This window comes from Dicentrarchus labrax, unplaced genomic scaffold (assembly GCF_905237075.1).
Source record: "Dicentrarchus labrax unplaced genomic scaffold, dlabrax2021, whole genome shotgun sequence".
Lineage (NCBI taxonomy): Eukaryota > Metazoa > Chordata > Actinopteri > Moronidae > Dicentrarchus > Dicentrarchus labrax.
Genome location: NW_026136719.1, coordinates 29,077,495 through 29,102,563, shown reverse-complemented (window position 1 = coordinate 29,102,563; position 25,069 = coordinate 29,077,495). Strand labels below are relative to the sequence as shown.

The 25,069-nt window shown below is 40.2% G+C and overlaps 1 protein-coding gene across 1 annotated transcript in view; it reads left to right on the top strand.

The window, feature by feature from the left end:
* Positions 1-25,069, top strand: part of itfg1 (integrin alpha FG-GAP repeat containing 1) — a 135,177-nt gene that overhangs the window by 25,637 nt on the left and 84,471 nt on the right. The window contains exons 8-9 of the mRNA XM_051380389.1: positions 8,905-8,989; positions 19,679-19,773. Of these exons, the coding sequence (XP_051236349.1) occupies positions 8,905-8,989; positions 19,679-19,773 (180 nt within the window). The remainder of the gene's footprint in view (positions 1-8,904; positions 8,990-19,678; positions 19,774-25,069) is intronic.

Genomic DNA, 25,069 nt, shown 5'->3' with positions numbered 1-25,069 from the left:
AAGAGAGAAACTGGGCCACTGTTTACACCTGGCATTAACATGCGTCTTGGGTGATCCGATTACAAGTGGACTGCTCTAAGTACATTGGTTCACACCTGGCATTAGAATGTGTCTGCTTGTGATCAGATCTTACTTCCCCGCCCTAAATGCAAATAAACACCCACATCATTTCTGGTTTCCTCTAATATGAATCCTCCAGTTTCCGTTGTACTGATTCCCAAATGGAAATCAGACAGCATGTGTGCTCCATCAATTAGAATACATTTTGCCTGTTGTTGGGACTTCGTCTTGTCTTTTCACACTTCCATATGTGCGCAAATGAGTATGTACTTCCACTTACGCAGAAAAAGTCAGCTGTTAAGGCAGTTGATTGAATCTCAGTGTGTCCTCAGTGCATCTTGGGTGCATTTACACCTGTACTTAGAGCTTTCCACTTGTGATCACATCACCCAAGATGACCGCAGATAAGAAAAATTGTTGGATTTAGCAGACAGCAGGTGTGTGAGGGTAGAGAGAGACGAAGCAGGACCAAAACAAAAATAAACTGCCTTGCCCAAAAAACAGTATGATAGGACAGGTGTTAGGAATTATGATCAGGTAAGAAGTTCAAAAACATGTTTGGTGGAAAGCTAGGCCCATAGGCCAAGGAAAAAGTGTTTAGTTTTTCAGCTAATGGCATGGCTTCGAGGATAGCAGTGTCAGTCTTTGGGTCGGTTGCTCCACTGCGTTGGTGCAGACTGAAATTTCTGAACAACTATGTGGTGGTTTATGATGAAATTAAGCCTCTATAGCACCACCGTAAGGTTAACATTTTTATTTTTATTTCGAATATCTTGATCTATCTAAAACCATTGGATTAATTGCCATGAAATTTGGTACAGACATGGTCCCCAGAGGATTAAAAGATCTTTTATCCCCTGACTGTTAATCTCATGTCATCTTCAGCTCAAAATATATTTTTATCCAATCCTTTGTTCATAGGCAAGTAACTGCAAATCTAATGACATCCCCACAGTCTCAGCTGTACTTTATGTTTATTGCTAATATCCTATGATAATATGCTATAATGTTAGCATTTTACCACAGTAAGTAAGATGCTAGACATAAACTTGCCAAACATTAACATTCTAGCATTATCACTGTGGACTTCAGGAGTGTTTGGTATTTTGTCATACATTTATTTTAATTTTTAATCATGTATTGTGCGTTTGATGCTTGTATAACTCTGTAATTTGAAGATCTGGAGCCAGATGCAAACAAAAAAATCAGAACATTTTCTACAATTGAAATAACAAATTTTAAGGCTTGGGCAGCCTTAGCAGAGGTCTTTCAGGATGCTTGTTGTTTCAACCATAAGACTTTTTCTGTCATGAAGCAAAGTGGAATTAGCATGTAGATGACAATTGGAGTAGTGCTTTTCCTCAGTAAAAATAGAAAGTCATTGGACATCAAAAGTTTGTTTAATCTGTGCAAAGAAACTGAGGCTATCTTCTTAAGCTCACACACAGGCCTGGTAAAAAATGTGTAATGATAATAAATAATTTTGATAGCGGATCAAGACATATGTCTCCCTGACTCTGTGAAACCTTTCTTTGTTTTGCTTTGCGTCATTTATTCGTCGTGATTAATTCATCCTTCAATCTTTTATTAGTTCTTCTCTTTTTAGGAAGGGTCAGTATCTCATTCAGTGTGTCTTGTAATTGTGTACACTTTGCCAACTGCCAATTGATTACTGAAGCTTCATTGTGTGGTGAAGGGAGTCTTTTAAATCCTCTTGGAACAGTGTGTGGAGCAAGGGTTTAAGAAGCATGAAGAAGTGAAAACCCACACTGTAACCAGCAGAATGAGTTTTATCCAGTTTTAGGTCCTCTGCAGTATACCTGTGTCAATCTCATTCTCATCTCGGGCTAATGAAAAAATCCTTTGCTTTCATCTTGCCACATTCTCTGTACTTTTTCCTTTTTCTCTTTGCTTAAATGCACAAACAAGTGCTCACATCAACACATACTTGAATAAATCCAAAAATACCATTCACCCAAAGGCACATGACATACATGGCCATGGATGCACACACACATATACACAGACACACGAGACCGAGCCATTTCCCAGCATCCTTAGAGCATTAGACCCCTGTTAATCCAACTGCGGTCTTCGGTTCAATGCAGCTGCATCTACCGGTCACAGGCCAGCACACTCCTCTTTCTCCAGCACTCTGTTTTAATTACTTTTCTCTGTTTTCTCTCCCACTCAGTCTCCTTCCATCCCTCCCGATCCCTCTGTTTTGCTGCGATTACACAAGAGAAGGCAGTCACATAGAGGAGGGGGGCAACAAGCTAGGGAGATGAGTGAAGAGCGGTTGTTTTCATTGGCCGGCAAGTAGAGCGAAGGGGTTTTAAAGGTCAATTCTATAACGGCTGATAATTTAGTTCAAAAGTGATTTACTTTTACTTTACACACCTCTAGTCATACATATATGCAATATATACTGCAGTGAGCTACTCAAACACATCAGTGTTTTGATATTCAGTCTCTTTTCCATGGAAGCTTTCAGATCAACCCACATGCATTTTTAGCACTTTATCACAGACACACTCAAACAGAAATATAACAAGCCTTACTTCCTCTTTCCAATAGGTGGCACTATGACTATGACTAAATATGGGCATGTAGCTGTGTTCAGGGTGGGGCTTATCAGATTGGTGGAGATTGGATGAAGTACAATGAAGTTTGACAACTTCCTGTTTCTTGGCGAAACATTGGTTTTCGACAGCATGGACACGCCCTTCGACGAAAAGTCAAAATGTAAAAAAAAAAATCATCGTGGACATTTTTAGAGTGTACTCACCAATTTTGAAGTTGATCTGATCATTTCCCTTGGAAGAGATTGTTTAAACACAATGTCAAAAATCGCGTTCAAAAATACAAATGGCCAATGTCCTATTGGTTTTGTGGTATGGGTCCAAGAGGCTTTTTTGCTTGTCTGGTCATCATACACGTGAGGACCAGTTTTCAGATATGTCGGTTGTACGTGTCTTGGGGGCTGATTTTGGGGGCCATTTTGCATCGCCCATGTCCACAGGACCCAATACGAGTTTTTGGGCATGTTGCGGCCACCCTACAAATGTGATCCTTTTGGAAAGAAATGATTCTTGCATTTCAGTAGGGTCCTTGCACTGGTTAGTGCTCAGGCTCTAATAATGTAAAATGTAAATGTGAAGCAAATGTATGTGAGAGTCTCACCAAGCATTCGGAGCCAATAATTTGTGTATGTATGTATTTTGTAAATTGTGGGGCTGGGGTATTTCTTTTTTTCTTTTCTTTTTTTTTCAAAGTAAAACAATGAAACGGCTTCCTGCAAAATAACTAATTTCATGCTAATTTGGCGTTGTCATAACTTTTACAAATGAATCCCTCCAGGCTTAAAAGCATAATACGCACTTAATAGAGTGGTTACATGAACTTGCCTTACCTCATAGACGGCAAAAAAACATGATTTTACCTGGAAACATATTTAAATTGAGACGTTTCTTCATGAAGATGATTTATTCTTTGTCCACTGATTATGACAGTAATGTCACTAATTTCATAATCAGTGTCTCTTTTCTGAACTAATCATAATTCACCACAAGGACAATTTCATGTGATTTGTGCCTCATACAGCCTGTTCCTCTCCATGAGATGCAGTTTAGTATTCAGTTTGAAAAAGTTGAGCTTTACTCAACAGTAGAACATATATTTTTTTCATAATTTGATATGCTTTAGTGGGCATTCATGGCATCCTGCTGTCTTCCACATGTGTTTTCATCTGAAATAAACCCTTAATCCCACTGTTCCCACTGCGAAAAACCATTTACCCCAGATACCATGCACCACTACACAAAACCTTATACAACATATACGTTTGACAAACAAAATGTGTCAATTGTGCACCATTTTGGTTTACTTTGTTAAAACTCTCCCAGTCTATCCTTAGTAATTATTTGTGCAGTAAAATGTATTTTACTGCTACAACTGTGGATATGTCATTCTAGTGCACTGTTTCCCGAGTTGTGTTTGTTGGGAGTGATGAACAGAAGGGAAGAATAATAAGACCTGTAATCCTTTCATCTTCACACATCAATCAACTGCTCTCAAACTGTCACACACACACGCAGTTTTAATCATGACATCTTGCAATCAGGCAACCAGCACATGTCAATCACACTGGCTAAGATCTCATCTTCAACGCACAGTTAACATCCTGTTGCCAAAGCTGTGGGTGCTTGGGACTGTGTGTGTGTGTGTGTGTGTGTGTGTGTGTGTGTGTGTGTGTGTGTGTGTGTGTGTGTGTGTGTGTCTGTGTGTCTGTGTGTTTGTGTCTGTGTGTTTGTGTCTGTGTGTTTGTTTGTGTGTGTTTGTGATTTGAAGCGTTTGATCTAATTGACATGAGTTAACTCGCCCTGCTTTTGAAGAGATCAGCTTCAAAGTGTCATTTTCTTTTGCATGGGTCAGCTGAACATTCACGCATGCATTTAAAGCTATTGATTTTTGCCAACAGTAAATTATGTAATGGTACAAAGAGGGATGCAAGGCAGGGGCATTCAACTAGCTAACTGTAACCTAAGCTAACCTGGGGTTGGCTGGGCCGGCTGGCTATGGCTTGGCTGCAGGGCGTCTGTAGTTGGTTGCTTCCTGGTGTTGGCTGAAGGGGTAGTGTCGCACTCCCTCCTGGAAGGTATGTTTGTACATAAGATACATAGTGGTTATACAGTAGAACCAATCAGTCTTTACAAATTGAAACAAATCGGGTTGGGCAGCAAACAGATTAGTGATAGCCTGAATCAAGCCTGATGGACTTCTTGCTCGATTTAAATTACCAAAATAAGTGCCTCTACATTTCTGCCTCATCAGTATTCATAGCATCAAACATGATGCAAATAATTTACCTCTTAAAGCACAATTTGTTTGCCGTGAATAATTGAAACTGAATGTAATATTGGGCCTCACTGATAGGCTGTGCCTGCACAATGCCCTGCACAGCATAAAACAACTCACCTGCAGCTCTCTGCTGTAGCTTTTCAAGATACTTCATGGGTTGAGGCTTTGTAACCTAGTGTTATACAGCACTTGCCAAAACAAATAAATGGGGATTTAATACTATTGAATGTTTGGCAACATATCTAGTGGCCATTTTTCCAGCACCAATCTACTACAAATAATTCCTGCTCATTTGGATTTTGAGGGTTTCATCCACTGTCACTATTTAGACAATGTATTATTTGCAGAGTCTGAAAATAAAACAAATGAATCCTTATGACTTTCAGAAATAATGACTCCATTCACTTATATTATCAGAATAATTGCAACTTGTGCGGTGGCTTTGATTTATGTATGAATACACGTATATGTTCAAGATAACTATTGAAGCCTTGAAGTAATAATCACACAGTTTTTTATGTTTATTTCCCACTTCTTTGCAAAAAAAAATGTTTCCCCCATGAAAGACCTGCCTGGCTCCAGATTGTAAGAGCATTTACCAATATTCAGGATGTGATGTTCTAGTCCTTTATGCCACAATCATTAGCAGTGGTGCAGAATCCCCATTCAGATGTCAAACTATTGATGTACTAACTGACCTAAAGAGAAGTTCAGGCCACGCCGTCATAAATCTACAGGACCATCACACTGGCAGCACTATTCATTAGTCTCCTAATCTAAATGTCTCAGGGTGGAGTGCGAGACTATGTCTATGAGGCTGCCATTAGGATGATCAAGTGGGCACTTTCTATGACAATTGTCCAGATGAATTAGACCCACATCACCTCCAGAGGGATAAACAACATTTTCTGAAATTTCACAACTCTAAAAACAACACTCTCATCTACTTGCCTACCACCTATGCTTGGAACCTATATAGACTACACAATATCAGCCCACATATGGCCTTTTTCACAGAAGACGTTATGACATGAGCGGCTGTGACGCGGAGATAGAGCGGAAGGTTGTTGGTTCGATCCCCAGCTCCTTACGCTGCATGTCGAAGTATCCTTGAGCAAGATACTGAACCATATGCTGTGCATCGGTGTGTGTGTGTGTGTGTGTGTGTGTGTGTGAATGTGAATGAATGAATTAGTTTCTGTTGGGCTTTCCCATGCTGTGTGAATGTGGCATGTAGTGTAAAAAGCGCTTTGAGTGGTCAGAAGACTAGAAAGGCTCTATAAACGTACAGTCCCGTTTACATGTCACAGCAGGAAAAGCACAGGTGTAAATAATAAAATGAATGATGGCTGAATTACATCTAGCTGCTATGGTTCCAAGGTCGTGCTAATGTGCACTGACTCACTGTCACATTGTCATGGCTTATTGGGAACAGAGCCATCGTTAAATGTTATTAGTAACACTTGTGCTTCTCCTACTATGATGAGACAAAACCGTCTGCTGTGAAAAGGATCTAATCTTGAGCTCTAAATGCATAGTTTGTTCCATCAAGATCTTATGAGCCAGTCTCGCTCATGATGATTTTTTTCATCCTACCTACTCATATTAGTGAATATGCCAGTTGCACTAGGACTCACAGTCCTATCAGTTAATGCTATTCGGTTGCCACTTAAGATGAAACAATAATGTGTTTCCTGATTAGTCAGACGTCATTTTTACACTCACATGTTCACTTTGGAAAGGTTTTTGCTCAAACAGGGACTTCCCTCTGCTATCAAATAATAGTGGATGTTGACAGCATTTCTTTTTTGTGTTGTGGAATTTCCCTCTACACAGAAAATCAATATCATGGAGAGTGTGTTGCATTGCAATGTCTGTGTCGCAGGAATCGTGGTGCAGGGATCTGTAAAATGTTATCCAGAGAGGAGCAACCTTTATTATTGTTTTTTTCACTGTAAAATGACATGCTCCATTAACAAGCTGCAGTATTAAATATTGGTTTTCATATTAATAGTTTTCTTCATAGTTGACTTCTGCTACATTTCAATCTGTCACTGTTGCTTTGCTTTGTTACTTTGGGATGACTTTAAAACATACAGTATAGTTGCTGATATTTGTTGGACATAATTTGCTTGGTTTCTCCTTTATATTATCTTATTCAGTGTCTATTTCTCTGCTCACCTTCTTACTGCCTCCTAATTCATTTTCATTAATTTGAGTAAATGTAATGGTGCACTCGCATCATGGAAATGTTCAACATTTTATACATTTAAACAATAACTGGATTGCACACAATACAGTATTTAACCAGACATACAGTCCCCACACACACTTATGCATAATGCACATATTGCTCTGTCTGACTCGATCATTGCATCTCTGCCCGCTTCTCATAAATCACTAATGTGGGTATCAACAGGCAATAGTTTCCAACTGCACCGAATCACATATGTTCCTACACACACTCACACACACACACATGCACACTCACACACACACACACACACACTCGCACACACACACACACACACACACACACACACACACACTCATGCTCTTTTCCCCCGCTAATATGCTTATCTCCCCCTCTCCTCTCCTTTCTCCCCTGCCCTCTGTAAAGGGCACCACACACCGGTGGCATTTCAATGTGTGTCAAAACACTCACACCTATTGTTTTCTATATAAGCCCATATATCAGGTATCACGTAAACCTCCAATGATGTATCTTGTCAGGATATCCTGCAGCATTACTTCCCACCCGAAAATAAGCAGTCCCTTGACTACTTCCTCCGTTAGTTCACTGTGAGCTACGACCATCAAATGATGCAACTGCACACAAGTGTCCCTGAGTGTTCTGCTATGATGGGTTCTCCAGACAACTAATCTTTTTCACAATTTTTCTGATGTTTTATAGACCAAACAACAAATTGAGTAATTGAGAAAATAATTGGCAGATTAATCGATAATGAAAATAATTGTTAGTTGCAGCCTTAAAATCAATTAATGCCAAAGCAGGTAGTCAATTAATTGCTATTGATCCACAGAAAAGTAACAGTCAATAAAATCAGTCAAAATAACAAGTCAAAAACATTTACCTTTTTAATTCATTTCATGTGAGGGTTTGTTGCTTAACTGTTGGTTGAACATACAAGCAATTGGAAGATGTCACCTTGGGCTCTGTGAACATGCATTTTTCACTATTTCTTGAGACATTATAGATTAAACAATGAATCAACAAATAATTGGCGTAAATAAGTTACACTAATGATAATTTAATTTCAATCAGTCTGAGAGTGTGAGACTATTGCATGTAAAATAGCACCACATAAACTGGTTTTGAACAGTATGCTTTCATTTTTTAGTGAGTTACATGACCAAAATGTTCTCTGTATTGAAAAACCAAATTCAAAGTTTAAAAACAAAAGCTACAAATGAAATCATCAAATTTTCAGATTTGTTTTTCTATTTCAACTGAATTTTGAGGTGCAATCACTAAATGTTATCATTTATTAGAATGATTTGATTTGACAGCTGGAATTGCCCATACAGACTGCTGCTGTGAATGTTCAATCTGTGAATGTGGCAGCTGTAGGGTTTCAGCATCTGCTAGAAAATGTATATATGCAGAGTACAGTGAAGTGCTTGCACATGTATGTGCTTCTCATGTTTATGGACAAAAACAGATACAACAAAAGCCATCCTTTGTGACTGTGATTTTATGGTCCATTAGAGGCCTCTTGAACCATGGTCCTGTATGGAAAAAGTACTGAACCATTATACTAACCGTTATATACCTGTTCTCTGTCTTTATGTGTCACACTAGATCTACTGGATCTGTGACATTATACACTACATTTAAGCCATAGTTGACTTATTCATGACTCTTGAAGAAAACAGCAGCCCACAATGCCATAGTTGCAGTATGTATGTACATTTATGAAACTGCATAATCCCTCTGTCTCCTTCTGTCTCTTGTTCTCTCAGGACGGGAAATTCACCAGAGCTGAAATCATGCCAGGAGATCCGCCACCAGCCAAGATTGTGGGACAGTCTTCCTTTGTCGACTTTGGTGAGAATGACAGAGATTTGTCATTTGCTGTCATTTTTGACGAGCCTTGTGTATTTGTGTGTGATTGTGACAGGGTAACAGTGGGAACCCTTTCAATCCTTGCATTGACATCTACTGTGGGGATTTAGATTGTAATTGGACACAAGAAAAACACTCAAAACACTACTCAAAACACAAGAAGTGTGTAAACGCACTCAAGATGCTCCGAAAACCTCTGAATGTTGTCTGAATTGTACTGGGCCAGAGTATACTGAAAAGTGTCTTGCCCCTAATATCCATATATGTACGTGTGTGGCAGATCCATTCCTCTGCTAAGTCCTTTAAGCTCCCTCTGCATTTGAAGCTGTGTAGCTTCAAAGACTTCCAAATAGGACTGTCTGGTTTTTTTGGCTTTGGCATTTTCACTACAGCTCTCTCATCCCGTAACTTTCTTTCCCTATACACACACACGCCAGAAATGCTCACCCCTTACCAGACAGGCTAATCTCACGCGTGCACACACAGTTGTAGACACACACACTTCCACACAACACACTGTGATACACACACTCTATCCTACATCGATCCAGATTTTTCTCAACAGCTTATCCCCTTAAACAATCTTGGCCAGTAGTATTCATTGTTCAGCTCAGCTTTACATTTATCCGCAGCAAATCTCTGCTGGCTCTCTAATCTCCAGGCTGCAGCCTGTGCACCACAAAGTGGCCCCTGGTCGCTCTTGTCAGAGCTACCACCTCAGCCAAGCAAGTGGCAGAGTTGTGGTGGCTCTTGTTTCCGAAGGTAAAGACCAGTTAGACTAACAGTACAACAATTAAGTAAAATGAGAAATATCTAGATGGAAACATTCATGTGACATGCTACAACACAGTATATAAGTTTATATTACAGAAGTGACACAACAATCTATCCAATGTTTGCTACAGGGTCCAAAATTAACACCCGCCAAGGGGCAAATGCGGGTGAAATTAAAAAGCAAATTGGGGTTACCAGCCAGTAAATAAATAATGATCACTGCGTAGGGCCAGGTTTACATTGCTGTGTTTTTTATGTGTACCGGCTAAGAGTAAGGTGACCCTCACTGTACACGCACACAATCTAGCACACAACAAAACACACTTACCTGCAGAGGCAAACTTAAGTTGTCGACAAACAATCTTATTATTTAGTTATTCCAACAACCTCCAACTTGCTGGCATACGTTTGTATCTGACCACCTCCCTACAGACCAGGCAGGGAAACCCCATACAATGGCATCTAAGGGGTTTCCATCAAAGAAAAAAAGCTTACCATAGTTGCAACTCAAAAATCCTTGTTAAACTGCTTTAAAAGTACCTATTAGGGCAATGATGACGCAAAGTTTGCTGGACAGATAAGCTTTTGTTAATTGCAAATGACAAAGCTTCATTTCTGAGTGAGTTTAATTTGAAAATTTTATTGAGATCTTTTACAGTATTATCTAATCTTTAAGATTTCACTTTCTCCAGTTTTATGTGCAAAGTAATGATCTCTGGTGTTTTAGTGTTGTACTTTTTGGAGTTCACTTATACATTCAGCATCATATGATATTTTTTCTTGCAGCCATGGTCCTTTTAGAGAGGAGAGTTAGATTGTCTAAAAAAATCTGCTAATTTTCAAACTGTGTTCTTAGTAATTCAGGAGAAGCAATCACAGGACTGCATAATATCTGGAAGGGAAACACTGCAGTGTGTCTACTTATGTGATTAAGCACATTTCTTCTGCTGTATTGATTCTGGACAATCAAACCCAAATGGAAAATGCATCATTTCCTCTGAATCAAAGAATTTTTTCAGACAAGGCCAGACAATGAATACTAAATCAATCACCAATACAGAACTACATATATTTATCTGTATGAAAATGCTATTAGTTTAATTATGTAAAAAAATATATGATAAAATCAGGTTTTTCTGGTTTGTAGTTATTTTGATTTTTCTTATAACATAAAGACCCATCTTTTGTTCATTTTTCCTGTGTGACCTTATCACTCAGTTTGAGCTATGCGCTGTCGTTAGCTACGTAATGTTCAATGAATTTTTAATTAACTCTTGGGCTCGTGTGGCACATGAGCACATAGACACACACAAGTGTGCACACTGAGCTTCATACTGATAAACACATCCTTATTGTCATGATTAATCTGTTAATCTCATTGCAGCTAGGGGTGTCCATCAAATATTTAGTGAACAAACTTCCCCTTCCCAAATTGGCAATAATGTATGAGCCAGAGGGGAAATGACCTATATGGTGTGTGTGTGTGTGTGTGTGTGTGTGTGTGTGTGTGTGTGTGTGTGTGTGTGTGTGTGTGTGTGTGTGTGTGTGTGTGTGTGTGTGTGTGTCTGTGTCTGTGTCTGTGTCTGTCTGTGTCTGTGTGTGTGTGTGTGTGTCTGTGTGTGTGTCTGTGTCTCCGTGTCTGTGTCTGTGTGTGTGTCATAAGAGATTCTGTCTCACAGCGTGTGTTTGTGTATGTATTTGCTGGTGAGTGTGTATGTAATTCATCATCTCTGGGGGCAGCAACCTTTTTTTGTTTAAATCTTGAGCTTATCTCGACAAAAACTTTTTCATTTCTTTAATCTTTTTCTCTCTCTTTTTTTTTTTCATTCCTCCTACGGCTCAGAAATGTCACTTCAAGATGTTGCCCTCGTTAGCTGGGGATTGAAGCCTTTGAGGGTCACGCTTCTCATAATCTGCCAAATTCCGGGAGAGAGATGCCTTGCAGGATGTAACGTCTCTTTTTTTTTAGGTCCCGTTTTGTCTGCTTTACTCAGCCCCTCCTCGGCTGTCGCTGTCTATCTTTATTTCTCTTGATCTACTGTATATCTGCTATCTATGGCTTACTCGCTTTTCACACTCCTTTTCCTTCTCCTCCCTCTATTCTTCATCCAAACAGCTTTTGGTGTCATTGTTATTACATTGTTGGAGGACGACTCTGTTGTGGCCCACTATCACCACCTCTTCTTAACATTCTGAGCTTCACTATTCACTTAGAGATAAGACATTCTAAATTGGCAATGATTAGTGTTTTACAATATATAGAACAATAATATCCAACACTATTTAAAGAAATTATAATATGGTGTGATAAGCAATAGTTGATTAGGTGATTATAGCTGAAGCCAGATTACATCAGACACACTGTATCCAATAATGTTAGACCTTAATCCGAAACACATTCATCCCTCTAACCATATCTTTCTCTTTCTGTATCTCTAACTCTATCTTGTCGAGCAGAGTCAAAAAGAGATACTCCTTGCCAACAAGAGCTAATGTTTGTTATAAAATCAATGGGGCTGAATAGGAGACTCAGTATGAGTAGGAGGAGATTGAGTGAATGCAGAAGTGATGCAATGGTCCCCTTCCCTTAGCGCTTACTACTGTGTGTGTGCAAGTTTCCAAGGTCCTCTACATATCAAAAACACAGAATTACCAGTCTGTTCACGTTAACTGAGCAACAAGGGATTTAAAATAGCATTAATCAAGTTAGTTGTTGTCCCATTGAAAGTTAGTTTCTTAATTATACTGTTGAATGGTGGACAGATGTGACAGTGATTTTTATTAAAATAATCCAGAGTGGATTAGTGTTACATATAACGTATGCCAACGACAAGCAATAAAATTGAAAACGATCTGTGATTCAAGGAATGTTTTGATAGTATTATCCATGAAAGAGATGCTAACAATTGATCACAGCATTCAAATGTTAGCCGCTCCTCCACTTTGCTCCTGAAATAACTAGGTAGACGCGATGAAATTTCCTGTGGACATTCATGTGCCCCAGAAGATCAATCCTCTTGACTTTGGTGATCTCCTGATCTTTCCTGCGGCACCACAATGAAGTTGACATTTTTGTTTTTTAGTGAAATATTGGATTAGTTAATTGGATTAACTATTAGATGGATTGCAGGTGTTGCTGCTGTTATGTCTTTCCCGTTTTCCTGTTTCTATCTTTTTTTATTTATTCATCTACCTACAGTAGCTACTTAAATTGTCCTACTGCATCAACAGTTTTTTTTAAAAAATGAGCAATCAGTGTTTGTCTCTGCGTGTGTGGCCCTCTTGTAAGCCCATCTGAACGGTTTCTCTCCAGGCTAATCAAAGAGCACATCTTGGCTTTACCGCAAAACCTTGAATGAATGACCGCAGGGAGGCCGAATGAAAGAGAGGAGAGAGAGTGGGGGGTGGTGGGGTGGCACACTTCAAAGATGACACGAAGTAAGGGGAAGATAGAAAAGAGGATAAAAATATAAAGATATGCCTGGATGATCTAGAGAGGGGGGATGAGGAGATGGCAGGGAGGGTAATGAAGGAATGAAGGGAAAGAGGAGGAGAGGATGAGAGAGCAGAGAGCAGCATTGCATCCCTGTGTGATCTGGAGTGGGAATTATTTCCATCACACCTCGCACTCTCAATTCTCACTCTATCCCTCTGCCTCTACCTTTCACTGTCTGTCTCCCAGTACATTTTTCTCTACAGTTTCCCCATACCTGTCTGTATTGTTCTCTGTCTCTCGAAAGCCATTTTTGAAAATGTATAATTATATATGACGACAGCAGCAACAGTAATTATAAAAGACATGATAAAAAAAGAAACTGACACGCTGGCTTCTGAGTGTACGCAGTAAAAAGTCAGCTTTCATGCCTCATATTTTCCCAGGCTTTTGGATACAGTGCTGGCAGGCTGCAGCACTGCCTGCTCTCTCCAGGCAAAATGTAGGGTTTGGCTTTATCCAGGACCTCATCTGGGAAAGCTCATTTAGTAAGCTGCAGCAGCTTCAGATTTACAAAGGTGTTTATCCATATAGCTCTCATATGTTTTTAGGTAATACATTAATATATATGTTTTTAATTGTAATTGAATTGAACCCTTTTTCAGAATCCTTTTGTCAGTACAGTAAGTTCACATCATCATACAGCACTGACCTTCCCACAGGACACACACGCCCAACATGATAAATGGTCTAAACAGAAAAAATTCATTTGGATCCAAGTGTTGTTTGTTTTACCGATTTATTAAAAGTCTTCTGTCGGAGTAGCATCCACAGGCAGCACACATTGGCTAAATCTGAAGTGTGTGCGCATGTGTCCATGCATGTGTACGTGTGGCATGTTCATGGATGCATATGGGAATCCAAACGCCCATGTTTGTGTGCTAGCAGTTCTTTTTTTTTTTTTTCGACACTAGACTCTTAATAGATGCACAGCATATGCCAGACAAAACAGGCCCATCTGCCTTATCACTGAGGTAATTGCATTTTTCAAAGTGACAGCGGCCGATGCATAATTCATCATTAGGTAAAGCACAACGAAGTCCCACAGCCAAGTGTGTCAGCTAGCTTCACTGCAGGTAGGATGGAGGGAGGCTGCTGTGCGACCAGCAGCTCACGAAGATATGGAGATTTTGCAGACAGCGAGATAGGAATGTGTTTGGAAGTGATATTTAAAATCGCAAAGGCTGTCATCATGCTGTGTGTGTATGTCTGTGTGAGAGTGCGTGTGTGCGTGAGTGCAGGTAAGTCAGCATGTTAACAGGACAGCCTATTTCTCTCTGCTCTCCCCTCAGGCGTTCCTTCTCCACTCATCTTATTATATTGTGTTACATCCAGCCTCTCCTCCTCTCCCTCTTTTCTGTCTGCCTCATTCTCTCCTCAACCACTGCATACCTCTCACACAATTTTTTCCCTTCATTTTCCTTTGTATTTTTTTTTTCTCTTTTACTGGCTGTCTTGTTTTCAGCCAGTGTTTTCTCACTCGCTTTGCTTTTTTTCAGCCTCACATTCTCCATCACTTTCAGTCTCAGACTCCTGCAGAAATGGGTGTACCTGTAAACTGGAGTGCTGATCGGCAAGTTAAGATCAGAGTCAGTTGTGTAAGCAGTATCGCATAACAGCATCTGTCTGTGTTTATGTGAAAGACATCCCTCCAGACCATATTAATGAAGTAAAAATGTGGCAATGGGAAAAATAAAACTCTTAATCAAGCACCATTTTGTGATATCCCTCACATTCAGAAATATTCCCATCCATATGCAAATTATAGTCTCCTGGGTTTAGGGTTTCCAAGTTCAGATATTAATTTGCACATTTTAATATGCAATTTGATGCAAATTGCAAAGTGCATCTAACACAAAAGTGTCCTTCATTGAAGGTAAAACCTGCGTCTCCCTCTTTCTTATTCCAATATCTGCTGCGCAGTAATTATGCATGAGTAGTACTCTCAATTATAAAGACCCACCCACAGTGATCTCCACACTAATTAGCACTTTATTTTTGAATTCATTTTAAAATGTTATCGTCTTGCACATGTTACAAGTGTTATACATATATTGAAAGGGAAATCCACAACTTCTATTTTGTGTTTGCACCCACCATGACAATATACCAGAGAGTGTGAGGCCCACCTCCCCATGGGCCACAAGAGAGTTGAAGGGGCGCGTAGTGAAAGAGACGTGAGGCAAAGGTACTGCATGAGGTGAAAGTAACAGGTGCATGCTGGTTTTTTTCTAAAAGCAAAGTGAAGTTAGTTATAATGGTTTGGTTCAATGATTTGGCACGTTCATTTGGAGCTGCAGCAGTGGCTGTGACACACATGGTGGCAATTAATGCACTTTAAAAACTTTTTATTTGAAACATTTTATTGAAACATTTGATTTAAATCTTGTGTAGGTGGTGTAGGTCTAGTTAGAGAGATATTTTAAGATTATTATGGTCTCCATTCAGGCTCGTGACAGATTTTCAGGTGAATCCATTTGAAAGACAGGGAGCTCTTCTTTTGAATTTACTTTGGCCCTATGGAGGCATAAATAATAAAATGTGTGGTGGGGCGGCAGTAGCTCAGTGTGTAGGGACTTGGATTGGGAACCGGACCAAATCGCTGGTTCAAATCCCACAGACCACAAAATATGGAGTGTGGACTGGTAGCTGGAGCGGTGCCAGTTTCACCTCCTGTGCACTGCCAAGGTGCCCTTGAGCAAGGCAACGTAACCCCAAAACCTGCTCATGGGGTGCCAGTAACGTTGCAGCCCCATCGCTCCACCATCTCTCTCCCCTTTGCATGTCCACAAGTGCATCGTGTGTGTGTGTGTGTGTGTGTGTGTGTGTGTGTGTGTGTGTGTGTGTACAAAAAAAGAGTGAAAAGAACAATTACCCCTAGAGGATCAATATAGTATATCTTCTTCTTCTTTCTTCTTCTTCTTGTTGGAAATGTTTTCTGTAAGTATTTCTGTATTTTCTCTTTCTTTTTCAACCTTTTCTTGTTTTTATGACTCATTGGTCCTCCGCAAGGACAAGACCTATGTCATATCACACACATTCCTCTCCCTCTGTTATACCTTTAGCGCACACAATTGCAGAAAACACACATACACCTCAATCAGATCATAGGGTTTGTAATGAGACGCAAGCTTCTAGCAGCATCCCACCATGTGCGTCTGTGTGCATATTATGATTTGCATTGTTATTGGCGCTGTGTGTACTCTATGAATGCCAATGTGTCACAGTGCATATCTGCACATAGTCGCTACACATTCTCTTGTAGTCCCTCTCGCTCATACCTGCAGTTTCCTCCCTCTGTTAGTATCTCAGCCAATCTCCATCACACCATGCATCGTCAGTGGGAGGGAGAGGGGAGAAAAGGGGGAGGGAGGGACAGAATCACGGAGAATAAAAGAGGAGGAGAGATGGATGGAGAAACACAGGCATTAAGAATGAGATGTGAGAAATGGAAAGAGGGAGAGAGAGTGACTGACACAAGTGAGCTAAAAGAGGAGAAAGAGAGAGGAGAAGTGTGAGATAGGAGACAGGTGAAGGAGAGCATAACTGGAATAAAAGAGAGACAGATGAAAGAAGGTAGCATTGGAGGAAAGGACAGGTGAGACAGAGCGTGTGTGCGTGTGCGTGTGCGTGTGCGTGTGCGTGTGTGTGTGTGTGTGTGTGTGTGTGGCACAACTGACAGTAAGTATCGGAGACAGAATGGCGAGTGACATCCTCTGTGGGACTGAATTAGCACTCATTCTGTGTCTCTCAGTGTCTGCCTCCTTCTTTGATTCTCTCCTTACTGTATCTCACCATCTATACAGCTTTGTCTCTACACTGCAAAAACACATGCAACAAACAGATGGTGCACTCATATTCAGTATTTCAGTTTTCATCACACCCACACTAATGCAACTAATTAGAAAGCAGTGCCCATATCTAAATCCATAAAGTTTGGGAAATTGCTAGAGACAAAAAAAAAAAGAGATGTACCAGAGGCAAAGATATCTTTGCTTTTAGTCCTTGCACAGGCCAAGGTCCCAAAAAACATTTCCTATAATGCTACTTGATGGCCTATTTCTTTTTGTTAGACCCTACTTGCCTATATCTTTCAAACTCCACACCTCCACTTTGTAACACAGCTTTTCTGTTAAAAAAGTGATTTTCTCAGACTTGAGTTATACCACAGTTATACAAGCCAAGTAGTAGTCCCTCTGGCGAGGAAACTTAAAAGCGGTGGAGTGTCACAGCTTTCCAAGTATAAGTATTTGCTGGCTTTCATTCATTTCATACCGCTGCAAATTTAATACTTCCATTTTTGACTGTTGGCCAAACATTACAACAAAATAAAGCAGTTTAAAGATATCACTTCAGGCTCTGGAAATTGAGGTGGTAACGATGTAAGTTAAATACATTACGTAAGTTAAAACAAGTCAAAGTTGACTTTTTGTTTCACGCGGGACATGAACAGTGGAAAGTCGTGTGTTTGAGCCATGTATCCAGCTCGACCTCCTCCCTACGTGGACTTTGTTGCTCTTTATGCTACGTCACCTGACGAACTAAATGGCATGCAGAAAAAGCAAAGTAAAACGCATTGTGAAAACAGACAAAATGACTGAAGACATTAGCGTGTTTATATGCCATTTGTTGATAGCAGGCCTGACGGAGATCTGCACTCTTCTAGTTCATACATGATTTTAAATATTTAATAGTACATTAAAGGACTGCTGATTATTACCTTTTACAGTGTATCTCTTTATCTGTCTCACTTTCTGCCTCTCGCTCTGTTGCCCCTGACAGCCATATTCAGTTTCTCCTCCTCCCCTGCTTTGTACTGTCATTCATCATCAGTGTCATTCAGTTTTCCCCTTCCACATGGCACAACATCTGTTTGGGAGTGTTGCACTTGCCCTGTTGAAAAGGATTCAGACAAACTGTGTGATGAGAATCCTGGAAGCAGTGTCACCTCTTTATGTCTGGTGTCAATTCACGTGCCAACCCCTGAATGCAGAATGTGTGTGCTGTGTCTTTATGAACTAGCCACATCTCGAGAGCTGGGCAGAGGCTTCATTGTTTAATTTTTTCATTTGTTTTTACACGTATAGAGACCTTTCTCGCAGACTTGTGATATCTGGAAGAGCACATTAGTAGGTAACGACATTAGTGATTGCTTTAATGAATTTGGATGTCACAGTAAGTCATGATAATGAGCATCCATCATACAGGGTCCTGGAACCTGAACCCTCAACTGGAATGCAGTGTTAGATCTCCCTGCTTATTCATATCGAACCTTTCAATAAATGTCTCAATCCCATTTGATAAAATTGAAAATAACAACAAGGGAAGTCTAGCAAGATGTTTAATTAACAAAGCCCACATTTTAGTGAAACAAAAACATTTAATACACTGATGAATTAAATATTTCAAAACAATCAGAACTGCAAACAATTTCAGTTTCATTATTGATTAATCTAGCGATTTTTATTTATCTTTTTTTTTTTTTTGATTAATGGATTGCTGCTCACAAGTTACCAGAGACATCTCCAAATGTCTTGTTTTGTCAAACCAACGGTCAAAAATGTAAAAAGATATTAGGTTTACTGTCACAAGACTGAGAACCCCAGAAAAAATGCTTTTACCATTAAACAACTGCTCTAGTAACCATTCATTGTGGTTTTCATCCTCAATTTCTTAATGAATTTTGAGGAAAAAAGTCTGATTGTTTCCGGGGGCATATCAGTTTGACCAGTTGTAGTCACTGCAGCAAGAGGGATTTTATTCATGCGTAGTATGTGCTTTCACAGGGACCTATTTTCTTTTATGCTTCTACTGTAATGGATGTGTGCCCTACTCTGCAGTGCAAATCTGTGCAATATGAATCACTTAATGATGGATTGTTTTGTCATGTTAAGTGTGTGTGTGTGTGTGTGTGTGTGTGTGTTGTGGTTGTTTGTCTAAAACTGAACCTGGTGTACTGAATTGCTTTGAAGAGCTGTTCTTTTGATATGGGAGGCTCTGTCCCCAGTTTGTACATTAGATGAAGCCTGCATGGCATTATGATAATAATAATTAATAGCGATGGAAATCAGTGGAGAAAATGATACTTCAAGTCAACTGATATTATTAAAAGGCATCAAAGAGACAAGTGCTGCTTGGATGTGTGTTTGCTCGTAGGAAACAAGCAGGTGTTTCTGTGATCCGGCTCACACATAGGACAACAAAAAAAAAAAAAAAACAGCAATTTTCTTTGTTGCCAGAAACTGTGCTGCGCTCAAAGTCGACTCCAGAACAAATCCGTGGCATTCTTATGGAGTGAAAATATTAAAATAGCACAGTTTTAGAAAACAAAGGATCACGCTTCCCACTGCTTCAATCCAGCGTTGTTGCTCCGCGATCTAATTCTCTGTGTCTCTTTCTGGCAGATGGTGATGGCTACCAGGACCACCTCCTCCCCGTGTGTTTGGATGACGGCTGTAAAAACAGTACCATCTATCTGGCCAAGTCAGGCTCAAAAGAGGTACATAATACACACACATGGCGGTACTGGCAGTGTTAGAAGTCACTCTAATGGATTAGATGGTTTACTGCTCACCCATTTTCGTATTTATCACTCTTCTACCTGTACTTTACTTTTCTGTTCTACACCACTCTGCTCTACCTACCTTCCACTCAAATCTGTCAGGCTCTGGGACACCTCTTTGTTGCACTTCTTTTGTCTTCTGATTTGTTCAACACTGCTCTACTCGACTGTCCTCTTTTCCACTAGTTTTTTTTTTTCATGCTCAGAAAACTAAGCGTGGCTATATGGAATTGCTGTCACTTTTACTGTATGCATGACACAAACTGTACATAGTTATTAGTTATTATTCCCCTGGTCCTACACAGTGTTTAAACTCCCCCTGCCCTCAAGCTCCCAGTCCCGGTACAGACAGCTAACTAGCTAGTGGCAGCAGCTACCACAGTTAGCTTGTGCAGCAGTGCATTGGTAAGTGACTCAGTGTGAAAAGGCGCAGCTCCTGAAAGTTTGACGTTGTTTTTGTTTTTCTGCGACTATCCAACTAACGAAAGTGCCTCGACTCTGACTCTTCTCAGCAACGGTTAAGTCGACTAGTCAGGGACAGACCTAGTAGTTATAGCTATTAATGTAAGATTGTATAGTCAGGTAAAATGCTGTTGAGTTATTATTAGCTGAACTACTTATGCATTTACACTTCTTACAATAAACCTCCCTCATTCATTCCTTTATCATAACTTTGATTGTATATTTTAAAAGTCTTGAAAATAGAACATCCTTTTGGGTGGCATATTCGCTTTTTCTCACTCGTTTTCAGAAATGTGTGCTTACTATACGACATAGATAGAGTTGATCAAACATTATTTAGTAAAAAGATACTTTATTATGAAGACCTACAGAATTAAGGTTTATGTACAGTATGTGTACTTACTGTACTTATGTAGAAGGTTGGGACTGTGGGTTAGGAAGATATGGAAATTTCAGAGGAAAGACTGCCTCTAACTTTGTTGTCATACTTATTGGACCTTATAAATGGCAAATGTACTGTACTTACATAGCACCTTTCTAGTCTTTCGACCACTCAATGCGCTGTACACTACATGCCACACTCACCCCTCTGTACACAGTCATACACTGATGGCAGTGGCTGCCATGCAAGGTGCCAACTGCTCATCAGAATGGAAACTAATCATTCATACACACTCCTACACCGATGCACAGCATCGGGAGCAATTTGGGGTTCAGTATCTTGCTCAAGGACACTTCGACGTGCAGCAGGGGAGCCGGGGATCGAACCACCAACCTTCCGATTGTTGAACTGAGCCACAGCCTGACCTCTTCTCCAAGATTTATTTGCAGGATGGTAATTGCACTCATGACCAAAAGATTATTTCTGGAAAGAGCCGTGTCAATCTGGCCCACTCCGTTCTCCTTTATGTTCTTTATCAATTATTAGAGCTCCTCTGAGTGGTTTCATTGCAATGCCATAGCTCCGCTTTCTCAGTACAATGGCTGTCTATTTCAGGAAGGCATTAAACACATGGCTCACTGCAGGGGGGTTCTTGCTAAGAAAGGCATCCGTTGATCCAACGGGTGTCACTGTGTTTGCAGTGCCATGCGAGACGGGAGTAATGGATATGAACACACACATTCAGTCCCATCCGATTAATGTACACACACAGAAGCAAATATGTATGTGCATGGACATGTTTACTCGGAGTTGCTCTTACACTCACATGAACACACACATACCTCCATATCTCCACCACCACCACCTACGTACCATCTTGTATGAGGCTTTTCAGTTGCATCCTACCATTTGGCAGGATGCTCCTCTCCTTTTTTTTCTCTCCTTCCTCTGCCACCAGAGAACTAGCTTCCACTTTTTTCTTTAGTCCAAAATAGAAATATTACAGGCTTATCTGCATGTCCGCCCCCACACACGTGCACACAAAAGACGCACGCGGAGACACACAGATGCACACTCCCTGTGGACATGCCTTCTTTTGTTTGCCTGTCAGCAACAAAAAAAAAAAAATGATTGAAGAGAGGAGTGAAAGGAGGAGTGCTGAAGGAAGGGGAGGGGAGGCAAAGAGAGGAGGACTTATCTGCACTGATGGATGAAGTGAACACATGTTGTGTTCCGTGTCGCTATGTGTTTGAGAGACAGTCATCACTGTCAAAGAGAGGGAAGGGTGGGCAGAGTGAGGAGGAAACCAGAGTGTCTCTAAGCTTCTATGCTTTCATGGAATGATGATAATAATATACAGTCATAATGATAACCTTTTTCAACTGACACCAACACACACATGAAGGTTGTATGTAGATGTACGTTGCAGTATTGATCCCATCAGTACATTCTTTGTGGTGTAAACTCTCCCTGAGCCATAATTATGCTTGATCTTATACCAGGTGTGTGGTGTGTGGTGTGTGGTGTGTGGTGTGTGTGTGTGTGTGTGTGTGTGTGTGTGTGTGTGTGTGTGTGTGTGGACATTGGAGCAGCTATAGTCAGCAGATGTCACCCCTAGAGTTATCTTCCCACAGAGAAAGTGGAGGGAGAGATGGCGGAAGGGGGATGAAGGGAGACAAATGGAAAGAACAGAGAGCTTGATGCAAGGAAGGAAGAACATGGAAAAATAGTGGAAGGTAGGGAGGAAGAGGAGGTGGGGCGAAAGGAAGATTGGAGGAAGGAAGGAAGGAAGGAAGGAAGGAAGGAAGGAAAAAAAAGCAATTCCTGTTTTCCCTTCATTGCCACTTCGAGAGGAACATCCTATCACAGGGAATGAGGGTGGTAGAAGCAGAAAGGAGGAATGGAGAGTGAATAAAACAAGTGATATGTATACGGGCAAAGAAATGATGAGATGCCTTTGGGTGTGCAAGGAAGTCCCGCTGAGTAGAAACTAGTGTGTGTCTGTAGTTCATCTCCAAACAGCAATTCAGTCCTTCCTTCTTGTGGTCTGGGCCACAGCTCTGCCTCTACAGAGCCTCTGCAGCAGCTCCAGGCCTTTAGTTCACCATATTGGAAGAAACCACAGGGGGCTTGCAACAATCTCTCTACTTCATCCTCTGGCCTTACACACACGCATGCGCGGATCACACTTATTGTACTTTGGACCTCCCTTTTTGTGTGCCCACATTCTGTAACACAATTGGATATTACTGCAGAGAATAATGTAATTGTGTGTCTGTGGGTGTTACACCTGTCAAGTAAATTGTATCAATCTATTTTCATTAGCTGGACGGATGGACCCCTGAACGTCAGGGAGACAGAGAACACTTCCACAAGAACAAGCACAGAACCCATCCAGCCGTCCGTATATTTAAGACCATGGCTCATTTCCAACTGCGTGCAGCAAAATGTATATGGTAGAGCTGAGCGATATTGATAAATAACATCTCAATATTTTTATGCCTTGATGAAATAGCTTTACAAATGGACTTTTCTAATCAGAACAATAATTCAGACTAACCACCCTTTAATTAATGTCATTAGATTTACACAGACCATTACAGACATTCTATTATTGAAGATGTTTTAGACTTCTTATCATTTTCTAGACTTAATAGAATTTAAATACAGAGTTAAAATAATCAGGTTCATTATAAATAGTTGTGTTACATTGCAGAATACTGTAAAGTTCTGCAAAGAAGAAGAAAAATTACCTTATGAATCCCCCTTGGGGGAAATACATTTTTTTCTCTCCATTGTTATTATTATGCACATGAAGTATGAAGTACACATGCACGCGCAGGACCCAACACTAAATTTATCCAAGCATTTCTTCATCAATTAATACATGTATATAGCTGGACCTGCCTTGTTCTCCCTCTTTCCCAGAGTACATTAACTACTGCTGCTGTAATGCCAACAATGAAGTGCATGTTGAACTTCAGAGAATTTGCAAGGGATGAACAATTCATCAAGTGCACCTTACCTGCTCTCATTCTCTCTCACACATAATACCAGCAAAGTCGCATGATATGGGATATTCTATTGAGGAGGCCATCATTTTACTATAAAAATGTATATTTTATGTGAGGAGGAAGAAGAAAAGGTGGATATTCTCTCACCTAAACACTTAAGTACAATGCACTCCAGTGTAACACTTCAGTTAGTAATCCAGTTTATGATATGCTGGTCAGTCTGGCACTTAATACAATAAATGGTGGTCTGCTGTACTGGATCGTATTGGCTTCCTTCCATCTGCGCTTAAAAGTAAATACCATAAATGACCAAATAGATATGCAGAAGAATAAATAAAATCACTCTGATACAGTGTATATCAGCCTAATTTTCTATCTCAACAGTACTACAAATATTCTCTGTATCTTCCTCCGCTAAGTGGTATCATATATATGTATATATATAGAGAGAGAGAGACACTGTGAATGAAAGCAGGAGAAGTTAAGTCTGTTTATAGTGAAAGATCTGCAGTGGGGCATAGGCGCTGAGTGAAGGCTGACGCAGCGTTCTCTCACACTGTTAACCTAGCTTCAGTGAGTGAGTGACCCTAAATGGCAACTGTTTGGCCACAGGCCACATCCCCTTGCTCTGTGGCAAACAGAAACAGTCAAGAATTGATTTTCTTTTGAGATTTTTCTTTTGTTTTATCGTGCTAGCTAATGTTGACTATATTTTATGACAAAAACAAAGAAATCCTACAAAGATATTGTGGACTTACTAATGCCCTTGCATTAGCACTTAATATAATGTGTACATTTTAATTCATTTAAGAATTTTCGTATTTTTTAACAGACTTACCTCCCTATAGAGCAAGTATAAAACGATGTATTGATTTATCAATTCTGTAGGTGTGTGTTAATTGTGCGTTAATTTTTTTTGTATGGACATTTAAAACCTTCCTTATATACACATGCACACATGCAAAACACACATACCGCCCCCATGAAGACCAAGCCAGCTGCCTACTGTTGCTGCCCAGACAGTGTAAGGGCAGCCAGTGTGAGCCAGACAGCCTCCTCCCAACCATCTCAGTCAGCTGGTTGGTCAGTGGTCAAAGAGGTGACACTGACAGCAGGTAGCAGTGTCTCCACCCTGCTCAGCTGACACAAAGACATATGGTCTCACTCCATCTCTGGCTCTGACTCTGACTGTTCTAGGGACAAACTATGACCTCATATACACCTGCTAATAAAAGATCTCTGTACCTGGGTATTTTGGATAAGGACATCTCAGTGCAAGCTGCACTGTTATACATTCATCATCACAGATACAAGCACAATGAATACATTTTAATATAAATCGCCAGAAACATTTTGACGGTTATAGAAATATCAT